This window comes from Camellia sinensis, chromosome 7, assembly GCF_055761805.1.
Source record: "Camellia sinensis isolate YWXY chromosome 7, ASM5576180v1, whole genome shotgun sequence".
NCBI lineage: Eukaryota > Viridiplantae > Streptophyta > Magnoliopsida > Ericales > Theaceae > Camellia > Camellia sinensis.
In genome coordinates, this window is record NC_138967.1 from 105,037,714 (window position 1) to 105,049,665 (window position 11,952).

General features: G+C 37.3%; 1 protein-coding gene across 4 annotated transcripts; it reads left to right on the forward strand.

Moving 5' to 3' along the window:
- The first annotated feature begins 6,438 nt into the window (after positions 1 to 6,438).
- Positions 6,439 to 11,526, forward strand: LOC114319741 (ATPase GET3D, chloroplastic-like). 4 transcript variants are annotated; one of them, XR_014335820.1, is made up of 4 exons: positions 6,446 to 6,543; positions 6,656 to 6,861; positions 6,987 to 7,158; positions 8,871 to 9,163. XR_014335820.1 is itself a non-coding variant. In XM_082878953.1 (3 exons), exons 1-3 carry the CDS (start codon positions 6,836 to 6,838, stop codon positions 8,133 to 8,135), a joined length of 234 nt encoding a protein of 77 aa, XP_082735079.1. In that variant the 5' UTR covers positions 6,439 to 6,835; the 3' UTR covers positions 8,136 to 9,163. The 4 variants fall into 4 exon arrangements, 1 of the variants encoding a protein (XP_082735079.1); XR_014335821.1 differs by lacking the exon at positions 8,871 to 9,163 and adding an exon at positions 11,209 to 11,526 and having other exon boundaries at positions 6,439 to 6,861; XR_014335819.1 differs by having other exon boundaries at positions 6,439 to 6,861.
- The last annotated feature ends 426 nt before the right edge of the window (positions 11,527 to 11,952 follow it).

Consider the following 11,952-nt stretch of genomic DNA (forward strand, 5'->3'; position numbering starts at 1 on the left):
ACGCCAAATTTTCAGTACAAACACTACTGCAGCAAGTTCTAAATCATGGGTTAGGTAGTTCTTTTCATGCGGTCTCAGTTGTCGGGAGGCATATGCAATAACTTTATCATTCTGCATTAAAACACATCCCAAACCCTTATAAGAAGCATCACTATATACAGTATAACCATCCGTGCCTGAGGGTAAGGTGAGAATCAGTGCAGTCACTAGTCGAGTTTTCATCTCTTGAAAAGCTGATTCCCTCTGATCGGTTCAGTCAAATGATATCCCTTTTTGAGTCAGCTGTGTCAGTGGTAGGGCAATTTTGGAGAAATCTTTGACAAACCTTTTGTAATACCCGGCTAAGCCTAGAAAACTTCGGACTTCGGTAACATTTGTCGGTCTAGGCCAGTTCACTACTGCTTCAATTTTCTGTGGGTCAATTGTAATACCATCCTTACTGATCACATGTCCTAAAAACTTCACACTGTCTAGCAAAAATTCACATTTAGTTAGTTTTGCATAAAGTTTCTGTTCTCTTAGGGTCTGTAGGGCAATGTTCAAATGACGTTCATGTTCTTTCGTGCTTTTGGAATAAATCAAAATATCATCTATGAAAACAACTATAAATTCATCAAGGTATGGTTTGAAAATTCTGTTCATAAGGTCTATAAATGCAGCAGGTGCATTGGTAACTCCGAAAGGCATAACAAGAAATTCGTAATGTCCGTACCTCGTTCGAAAGGCAGTCTTTTCGATGTCCCCTGTCTTGACTTTCAACTGGTGATATCCAGATCTAAGATCAATTTTGGAGAACACTTGGGCACCCTATAACTGGTCAAATAAATCATCAATGCGAGGCAATGGACATTTATTTTTCACAGTTACCTTGTTCAGTTTATGGTAGTCAATGCAGAGTCTAAGTGAGCCGTCTTTCTTTTTTACAAATAAGACTGGCGCGCCCCACGGTGAAGTATTGTGCCTGATGAACTTCTTATCTAACAGTTCTTGCAACTGAACTTTCAACTCTTTCAATTCGGTAGGTGCCATTCTGTACGAAGCTTTAGACACAGGCTGTGTACCCAGAATCACATCAATGGTGAACTCAATCTCTCTATCAATCAAGTCCCTTGGCAGACCATCTGGAAAAACATCTGGGAATTCTCTGACTATAGGAATACTATCCACATTAGTTTTATCATCAGTAGGTATAGTCAATACAGAACATAGATACCCTTTACATCCCTTTCTAATTAGTTTGAAAGCTTTCATGGATAAAATCAGATATGGGGGAGGTACTACTCCAACTCCGTTAAACACAAATTCAGGCAGTCCGAGTGGACGAAAAACAACTTATTTTGTTACACAGTCTATGGTAGTATGATATTTCGTTAACCAATCCATTCCCAATATCACATCAAAATGATCTATATTCAATGGCAGTAAATCAATATATAGATGAACATCCCCAACAATAATTTCACATGCAGGGTACATATAAGCACAAGTTATGGATCCCCCAACAGGTGAAGACACAGCTAACAGATAGTTCATGGGTTCCAATGGTCTATTCAATTTTCGCGAAAAAGCATGCGAGACATATGAATGTGTAGACCCCGAATCAATCAAAACATAAGCATTTTGAGCACAAATTGAGAGTATACCTGACACAACGGTCTCGGTATTCTGTACATCTCCCGGTACGAGTGCAAACACTCAGCCTTGCCTCATAGGCTCTTTTCCAGTAGCTTTGGGGTTGGGTTTCGATGGAGCAGTTGATGCTGCTGTGCTTGGTGCAACTTTACTATTGCCCTGAGGAGCAGAAGGGCAATATTTGACCATGTGGCCCACCTTGCCACACCTGTAACAAGCACCTGAAATTTTATAGCAAACCCCTTTATGATTCTTACCACATTTAGAACAGGGCGGTATGGAACCACTCCCCTGACTGGAACTGTTTGTTGACCCTGTGTTCTGCTTTTTGTTCAACGAATTGTTTCGGCCTTTCTTAAATTTAAAAACCCGTCTTTTACCCCGCCATTCAGACGCTGGTGTTTCGGTCTGTTTCAATGCTTCGATGTTCGACTCAGCCATTATTGCTCGATCAAGAACATCCACGTATTTCAGCAATTTCAAAACGTTGATTCTGTCAAGAATTTCTACATTAAGGCCGCCTTCAAACTTCCTGGCCTTTTTGTAATTAGTGTCAACCATGTGCGGTGCATATCTGGCGAGTTCAGTAAACTTTGACTCATACTCAGCCACGGACATGGTACCTTATCTCAACTGTTCAAACTCGGTTACCTTGCGGTCTCTGACACACTGTGGACAGTATTTCTCAAAGAAGGCTCCTTTAAATTGAGCCCAATTCATGGTAGTATTGGTGTCGCGGACCAGCATCCACCACCTTCTGGCCTCTTCTTGTAAGGTGAAGGTAGCCAGTAGCACTTTGTGTGCTTCAGAACACGGAAACACTTCAAATAATTTTTCAGTTTCTAGTACCCACGCTTCGGCCTTCAATGGTTCAAGGCCTCCCTGAAATGATGGCGGTTTCATCTTACTGAACTTCTGTGTTAGAGCGATGATGTCATCATTTACATTCTGTTTCGCCTGTACCGGAGGAGGTGGGGGCGGTTGGTTCTGTTGTTGTTGTTGCCTTAAGGCTTCGATCAACAGTTCCACTGTTCTTTCTAATCTTGCCATTCTGGCGTCAGATGATTCAGTTTCATCGGTAGTTCTTGCGTTATCCATTTCACTATAGGCAATTATGACAATAATAAATATAGGCAGTTGCATACTTAAACACATTAACACGTATATTCATGTCATGGCCACACACACTTTTCATGCTCATGTAATGTCCTAATTATTTTTCTAAGACATCCTATAGCTCATTTGGACACGTGTGTGCAGTATGGAACCCTGAAATTTTATAGCAAACCCCTTTATGATTCTTACCACATTTAGAATAGGGCGGTATGGAACCACTCCCCTGACTGGAACTATTTGTTGACCCTGTGTTTTGCTTTTTGTTCAACGAATTGTTCCGGCCTTTCTTAAATTTAAAAACCCGTCTTTTACCCCGCCATTCAGACGCTGGTGTTTTGGTCTGTTTCAATGCTTCGATGTTCGACTCAGCCATTATTGCTCGATCAAGAACATCCACGTATTTCAGCAATTTCAAAACGTTGATTCTGTCAAGAATTTCTACATTAAGGCCGCCTTCAAACTTCCTGGCCTTTTTGTAATTAGTGTCAACCATGTGCGGTGCATATCTGGCGAGTTCAGTAAACTTTGACTCATACTCAGCCACGGACATGGAACCTTATCTCAACTGTTCAAACTCGGTTACCTTGCGGTCTCTGACACACTGTGGAAAGTATTTCTCAAAGAAGGCTCCTTTAAATTGAGCCCAATTCATGGCAGTATTGGTGTCGCGGACCAGCATCCACCACCTTCTGGCCTCTTCTTGTAAGGTGAAGGTAGCCAGTAGCACTTTGTGTGCTTCAGAACACGGAAACACTTCAAATAATTTTTCAGTTTCTAGTACCCACGCTTCGGCCTTCAATGGTTCAAGGCCTCCCTGAAATGATGGTGGTTTCATCTTACTGAACTTCTGTGTTAGAGTGATGATGTCATCATTTACATTCTGTTTCGCCTGTACCGGAGGAGGTGGGGGCGGTTGGTTCTGTTGTTGCTGTTGCCTTAAGGCTTCGATCAACAGTTCCACTGTTCTTTCTAATCTTGCCATTCTGGCGTCAGATGATTCAGTTTCATCGGCAGTTCTTACGTTATCCATTTCACTATAGGCAATTATGACAATAATAAATATAGACAGTTGCATACTTAAACACATTAACACATATATTCATGTCATGGCCACACACACTTTTCATGCTCATGTAATGTCCTAATTACTTTTCTAGGACATCCTATAGCTCATTTGGACACGTGTGTGCAGTATAACTCGTGGTTTAATATCGCTCTGATACTACTCTGTCGCGAACCAAACCAGCCCCTATGGGTTTAGCACCGTAACTGGCCAGTAATCTGAGATTACCGAAGGCCTGCTTAACAATAAAATAGTAATACAGAGTACAAGGGCTGGCGAAAGCCAAAACAGCAATTAAAAGATGTCCGATAAGCTGTGACAGTCTGTAGGCAAAAAGACTTTTCGTAACATATTCACATTCAGAACAAAAACAGTATATATACGTACATCATTTACAGGCATTTAGGTTAGGGACCAAATCCCCACCATAATAGTACAGTACAAATATCATTCAGTCTATACATAACAGAGACAGATAGGGTGAATCTGAGACACCCCAAAAGCAGCCTTAGCTTGAACAGATCTGGAACCTCGAAGTGAGGCACAAAGGTTGGCTTGACAAAACAAGGGCTTAGCCTGATGCTTCTAGCAACGGTCCGATGCCTGAACACCTACATATATTAATGAGCAGTGAGTTAAAGCCTAGTGAATAACATATGCGTAAAGAGGTTAAGAATGAATGTCCTTTCAGTATTGAAAACAGTCATTTATCAGTATATCAGTCATTCAGTTTGTGGCTCATATTTCATGCCATAACAGTCATTCAGAAACTGTAATAGTCATATGTGGTACATCCAATAGCAAAACAATACAATAGGTCTTAACAGACCGAACAGTCAGTTGATGGCCATCATATCAGTAAATAGTAGTGGTTCCAAACATAGGAACTGACAGAGATCTCTGTGACCGTAGCAGTACAGTACAGTAACAGCAAATTGCTATGGATGCCATAAATACAGTTCACAAATAGGACAAACATTCATTCAGTAAGAAATATCATTTCAAAAAGCAGTACAATTGTTCATTCAGAAAATATTCATGAATGAACATATCTTTACAACATTGTTACTCACAGAGCATTGGGCTATAAGCAGCTAGAGCGTCCTCGGATGCCAACCCTACACAGTTACAGAACGAACACACCCTAAGCTACACAGTTGGGAAATAATAATTTAATCCCTAATTTGCCTCAGTGTGGTTCTACATCAATATCCTCATTAAGATGCCTTAAACTAGGCCTAGGAGTGCCTAGGATGGAATGAGGATGCAAAGATGCACTTTAAAACACTTTTCAGAATTTTCAGAAAATAGGGGTCTCGCTCAAGCATGGCTTTCTACGCTCGAGCGAACATGCAGACAAAGGAGCTCCGCTCGAGCGTGACTTTCCTCGCTCGAGCGGACTGCAAAAGTACTGGATGCATGGAATTCACGCTCGACGGGCGCTCGACCCTCGCTCGAGCGTGAGACACAAGTCCTCACTCGAGCGTGCATTCCCTTACTCGAGCGGACTGTAAACACATGCAAAGTACTGGATACACGCATTTCACGCTCGAGCGTCACTTTCCTCGCTCGAGCGGACTGCATGCATACAAAGCGTATGCTCGAGCGTAGAGTTCCTCGCTCGAGCGTGGGCCCAAATTCTGGAATTTCCAGATTGAACCTCCAAGCTCAAATCAACATTTAAAGCATCAAATTCGATCCTTTTGGGCTAATTTTCTAGAAAACACTTGTAAACTCATAACATGACATGTTTCAAAGATCAATTTGAGAAATGAAAGCCCAAAAGTAGTTCAATTAAACACAATTTCAAAGAAGTTTTCATGAACATGAAGAACATATGACATGCATGAATTCTAGTGAATTCTAATGCCTCAAAACATGATCCAAAGCAAGATTAAACTCAAAACCATGATGAACTCATGGACTAGAACAAGAATGTAAACTTGCATGCAAGATTTCATGAAAATCAACTTCAAAATGCAAGAATATGTACATGCATGCATGATTCAAGCTTCAACTCAACAATTTATGACCTTAGGCTCCTATCTACCATGAACCATGCAAGAACTAACTTGAATTCACAACAAGAAGGTAAATGTCCTACCTTAGGTCTCCAATTTCAAATGTAGAAGCTCAATTATGCAAATTCCTTCAACACTCTTAATCTCCAAGCCAAAACAAGATGAAATCAAGTTTTACTCTCAACTCTCTCTCTTTAGTTGGTTTAGGCTCAAGAAATGGCTGAATAAAGTGCTAGAAATAAAGCTCAAATGTGTTTTATGAAGTGGGCCACTAAGTGGCAAAATGGTGATTAAGGCCAACTATTGTAACTTAGCTTATTTAATCCAATTTAATCATACCAAATCACATTTCAATTAAATATACCATAAAATCACATAAATTCCAATTAGCACAAAACACTAATCAATTTTAGATTCGGCCGCCGATAAGACCTTCAATTTACAGTTCGAAACTTAAAACATGAACAGATAAATCAATGACAAACAGATAGAAATGTATTTAAACTAATACACTCAATCAATCAATTCAAAATTTCAGTCAATCAGTCAGTTAACATACTTAATCATAGATTAGCACTAGTCAGTGGTGAGGGTTGTCACAGTTTTGACTCTAGATAAATTGTTCCCAATAATTGCAAATGTTGCTTGAACCTCTCAATCGGCTGAAGCTAGCAGATGCTCGTCTTAATATGACCCAAGGAGTGCTCGAAGGTGTGGCTATGTAACAATCATTTTGATTATTTAGATTTATTGTGTCTGAAAGGCGTTGTTTCCTCAATTATGCTTTTATCCATGGGCAGTACTTATGTTTTTTTTTTTTTAGGTGATATGGTAGGTGGTTGGAGAAGAGCTTGGGGTTCTCCCTGGCATGGATTCTATATTTTCAGCCTTAGCACTTCAGAGGCATGTAGGATTCTCTGGGAATGTTGCTCAAAGAAACCAGTAGGAAGATAAATTTGATGTAATTGTATATGATGGTATTAGTACTGAAGAAACTATACAGATGATTGGCGCAACTAGCAAAGCAAGGTTAGGAAGAACTCTCTATCTCTCCCTTTCTCTCTCTCTCTCTCTCTCTCTCTCTCTCTCTCTCTCTCTCTCTCTTTCTTCATGTGATTCTCTCAATCTTCATAGAATCACATGTTTCTGTACAGATTGTACTTGAAGTATTTTCAGAACTTGGCTGAAAAGACTGACCTTGGGAGGTTGGCTTGTTCGTCTCTCTTGAGATTTGGAAATGAAGCTATTAGTTCAAGCACTAGAGGGTCCCAGCTCAATGGGAAAATGAGTGCAAAAATATGGGAAGATCTAGAACAAACTCTGGAGGTATTTTGATACCCATTTCATGTTGTTATCCTCTGTTAATGCAAGTCAATTTAGATTTGGATTGGTTATGTTATGTGCACTGTAGAAAGGATCTTCTGTCTTTTCGGAACCAAGTATATTTGGCTGCTACTTTGTGATGGACCCAAACAGCCCAACTTCCGTGAACTCTGTCTGTATGCATAGCCCAACTAAGCATTAGCATTTCATTAGCTTTCTTTTTCCCTTACTTTACTTTGTAAATGAGGAGGTCCTTTAAAATTACAGTGTCTATTGTTACATTTTTTTGTTGTGCTTAAGAGGGGGCTTTATATACTTTCTTTAATTGAAAATATACTTGTCTCATTTTATAGTCACATGGATATATAGACATTATGGATTTTCATGAAAACTAGTTTCAGGTTTTTTTTTTATTCTGTTTTTGTAGGAAAACTTCTCCACTAATTGGACTATTTAATTTTGTTCATTTTTCTGCATGTTGTGTGGTTTGAAAATTTAATAAAGTCTAGAATTAGGTGAGGCTAAGGATTATAATTTCTTTATCAATTGAAGAATAAGTTCATTTATGGAAAATATGCCAATGTGTGTCCCATGTACACTAGAGATTCACAAAAAGAAAATTTAAAAGCAATTAGCTCTTATAATTGAAGCCATGTTTATATTATTAAGAACTTAGACTATTACTAAGAACTTGCGATAAAATTGTAGCAGTAGCAGGATGCTTACATATGCTTCATGTGAACTAATCACACCAATTTTCAATTCCATGACAGCTTACTTTATGACGTCTGAGATTGAGTAATAGTTGTTTTGTTTAGTCTTGACATTGGATTGGAACAATTTCCTTTAAATTTCCATTGTCAATCTACATCTTTTGTATGACATTCTTGTCCAAAGTATGGAGTTTTGTATTCATTAATCTTATTCTTTCATTTTATTTACAGATTTCAATCTACACCTTGGGTCATTTTGTTTTCTAATGGCAATTGACTGACGTAGTATTGCTTCAATAATTGATAAAAATTACAATTAGATGTGGACTTTGTTCAAAGTGATGTGAGGAATTTACGATGGAGAGGTAAATCTCTTTATCTCCCTTTTAATTACACAAACTTTCACAGTGAGAATCCCCCTAGGCTCTCTATCTCTCTTCTTTTTCCAAGCCTCCAGCCAAATTAGGCACTATGTTTTCAGTTTTTTTTTATTTATTTATATATTTATTTTTTATTTTTTACTAATTGGCTCATTGTACATTTATAGAAAAAATACAGTGGATGGGCAAAAGGAAAACTCTCTCTCTCTCTCTGACATGCACACACAATAGAAGTTCAGTATGCTTCTGTCATTAGTAATTATGTGTTTGTGTGTGTGGTGCATTCCTTAACTCAAATAGTATATAGAATGCCAAAATCGAGCATCAAAGAAGTTATACCACAAAATTTTATCCAGGGAACTGCTGGACTTGGACTGACTTGGAGAGAAGTGTTTGTTTTCTTGAAGACATTACAAACTGTTCTTTAAGAGATGTGTTGATAGCTAGTTTATCTTTTGGATATTTCCCTTAGAAAAATTGCTGTGTAGCATTTGGGGCTGTTGGTATTGAGTTGCAATTTGCGTAACATGATATATTTGCTTAATATATTTCTTTGGGAGATGCTAAGCTTACTATAGTATTTGTTCATTTACCAAAATAGCAATCTTGATTTCTTGTGTAGGTCCAATTATTGATACTGCTGTTATGAATCCTCCGTTCGGAACTCGGAAAAAGGGGGTTGATATGGACTTTCTCTTTGCGACTTTGAAGGCAAAGAGGCTAGGACTACTTTTTGACGCATTGAATGCACGTGTCAGTTCTTTCTTTTTCTACTTAATTTTTTTTTGGGATTTTTACCATAGAGATTAATTTGGTTGGCTTTTTATAGCCTCTTTACTGATCAATGTTTTCAAACTAGCTTTATTTTGTAAGAGGCACATATCTATTTGGAGGAAAATTGTTTTTTTCTTTCTTTATGGACACCTCTGCCAAAGCTGCTGCCAATGTCAATTCATTTTATAAAATAGGTGTGTATCTAATTTATTTTATGCTAGATGTGATTTATTTTAGGCATTTCAATAATAGTGTGATTGTTGCATTCCACTAGCCACTAATGCGCAAGGATACTCGCTGAAGTTTTAACCTTGATTAGATGTTTTCGTATCTTATTTAACAAATTGTTGTATATTCTCTTCATGCTTCATGAAGTACTAGTTTTTAACCTTGATGAATTCCTAAATACTTGATGCTAATGTACCCACCTTGGAATGCTGATGGTGGATTGCTAGTGTAGTTGGCCACCATAACTTTCCTATGGGCTTAGTCCCTAGGGAAGGTCATGTTCAACTCTCCCTAGTGGGAGTTGAATTAACGAGGCAAGCACTTGGTTCTTTGCAAAGGATGGGGAGGCTAACTTCCATAGGTGCTAATCTAACAACTATTTTGCGGATAAAAAAGAAAACAAAAATTTGGAGAGATAACTTGGATTAATATTACTGTAGTTCGGGGTAGGTATGTGGACAAAATTTCCTTGAATTTTGAACTATGAGTTTTTTATTTTGTTGTGCTCCCTAATTTTTTTCCTATTTTGGTACAAACCTTGTAATACCATTTGATTTTATGGTTGAAGTTAAAGGGTTGATTCTATAGCTGTGTTACACCCACGAACAAGTCAAGATTTCCAATCTAATCTATGTATAGGAACTCTTTCAGCCCCATAAATGTTTGTATGGCTACTTTGAATTAGGGATGTGTGGATTGCAATTGGGTGGGTTTAAATGATTTCTGGTAAGGGGCTTTGGTAAAGGGTTTGATGACATTAGCGGCTCAAAGCTAGGAAGAAAGAGTGTGCAACTTCAAAGACTAACTGTGTTACATGGGATTTTTCAAAAAATTTGAACTTGTAGGTTTTGTTTGAAAATTAGTGTGTTGCATATTTTTCCTCTGTTAGAATAAGAAATTTTATATTTATTGTGGAGTGCTATAACAAAATCATGAAAGATTTAGACAGTGACAACTGTGGTTGATTATGAATTGTGTAATCTATTTTTTCCTTGCAAGCAGCAGTAACTGTGGGCGAGCATAGTTTTTTTTTTTTTTTTTAATGTAATCTAGATATTATTTTGTTGTGGCACGCTTCTTTAAACTTTACCCTCTTGGTTCAAATTATGGGTTAATGCAAATCTTATTTAATCTAGAGAATTACCATGTACTTCATGGTAATAAGAAATGACTATCATATAAATGCCAAGGCTTTTAGAACTATAGAATATATATTACTTTGTTTTTACATTGTACCAAAATGGGCATTTGTTTGCCTTTTTGTGGCAAAGAATTTGAAATTGTGGGTTTCTACAACAAGAGAAAAGAAAAGGAATTTAAGGCTTCTCAGGTTAAGCTCTACCTTATGCTGTATTTGTTGCTTTAGTTCATTGGAGTAAATTTTTTTATTTTCAATGTTTCTTATTTACCTACATTCCTTTGTTTTTTTGGCAATCTAGTTTTTGTCATCAACCCCATATGGTGGTTGCCATAGCAATTGCCAACTATCATGGGGGCAGGTAAAATATTTTTATTTGATTTTGAATATCTACTCTATTGTAGCTGCTGGTTAGTATTTTTGGACAAAAAGATGTTCGTTTTTAAATTAAAAGACTTGTTGATAGTTCTTTGTAATCCTAATGCCCTTAATGGATGTTGTTGTTATTAAATGGTCTCGCCTAGTTTATTTAGTTGATTAGGTGCATAATTGAGTTTGTTCTTTTGAAAAAGCTTATTGTGTATTGAAAAATGGATTTATTTGCTTTATTTTATAACTAAGAAAAAGCTATGTTTAGCATGTGATTGGCTTATATGACATTGCTTTTATGGGGCCATTGAATTATCTTATTAATTTTTGAAATGTTTAGTTGATGTTTTAAATTTTTTTGATCATTTCTTAATACCTCAAAAAATATTTTTGTACCTGATTCGTTGGTTTTTTGTACTTATGTGAAGTTTCCTTTGTCATGCAACACAAGAAATGCAACATGGTTAATTGCTCTAACTATTGCCACGGGTTTAGGTGACTTAACACATACATTGGGCACCCTCGTCCCTGTGATAGGAGCAAGTGAATTTGCTACAGCAGCAGCAGCACCTGTTATAGGAATTGTTGTCGGTAGTTTTAGATAATTTTTTAATAGTTGTCGATATGTTTAGAAAGTTAGATGTACATAGTTTGGATGGTTTAAATTTTTTGTACAGTTTAGAACTTAATGATATAGTTTTCGAATGTTTGGAATGTATAGACAATTGTTGAATGTCTATAATTTATGGATATAGTTTCTTTTTGATGTTTCAAACAATATTTTGGTGGTTGATTGATGTTTTATGATGCCTGTTTGTAATATTTGTTAGATTGTACAAAATTGATAAAATAGTACCTGCTGAATTTAAAAATAAAAATAAAAATAAAAAACTGCATATTCTACGACAGGCATAATAAGTCGTCGTATTACATATTCTACGACGCGCAACCAGCGTCGTTATTTGTCTCACCAATTAATGGCGTGCAAAAGTAGTCGTAGAAAAAGTAACGACGACGTACAAAATCTGCCGTTAAATAGTTTTTAACGGCGTACGAAGCATATCGTTGAAAGCGAATGATTTTCCATGACTGGTCATAATATGACGCGAGCTACACGTCGTAAAAAGGGTTTTACGGCCTACATTGCGCGCCGTAAAAACCCTTTTCTGTTGTAGTGATATTAATAATTAAACTT

What these genes read in the sequence shown, in the direction of transcription:
- LOC114319741 (XM_082878953.1), top strand. Translation starts at nt 6,836, where the DNA reads ATGATTGGCGCAACTAGCAAAGCAAG. An exon ending in GGCGCAACTAGCAAAGCAAG is followed by an intron (nt 6,862 to 6,986) that starts GTTAGGAAGAAC and finishes GTTTCTGTACAG; the next exon opens with ATTGTACTTGAAGTATTTTC. An exon ending in ATCTAGAACAAACTCTGGAG is followed by an intron (nt 7,159 to 8,099) that starts GTATTTTGATAC and finishes TTTTATTTACAG; the next exon opens with ATTTCAATCTACACCTTGGG.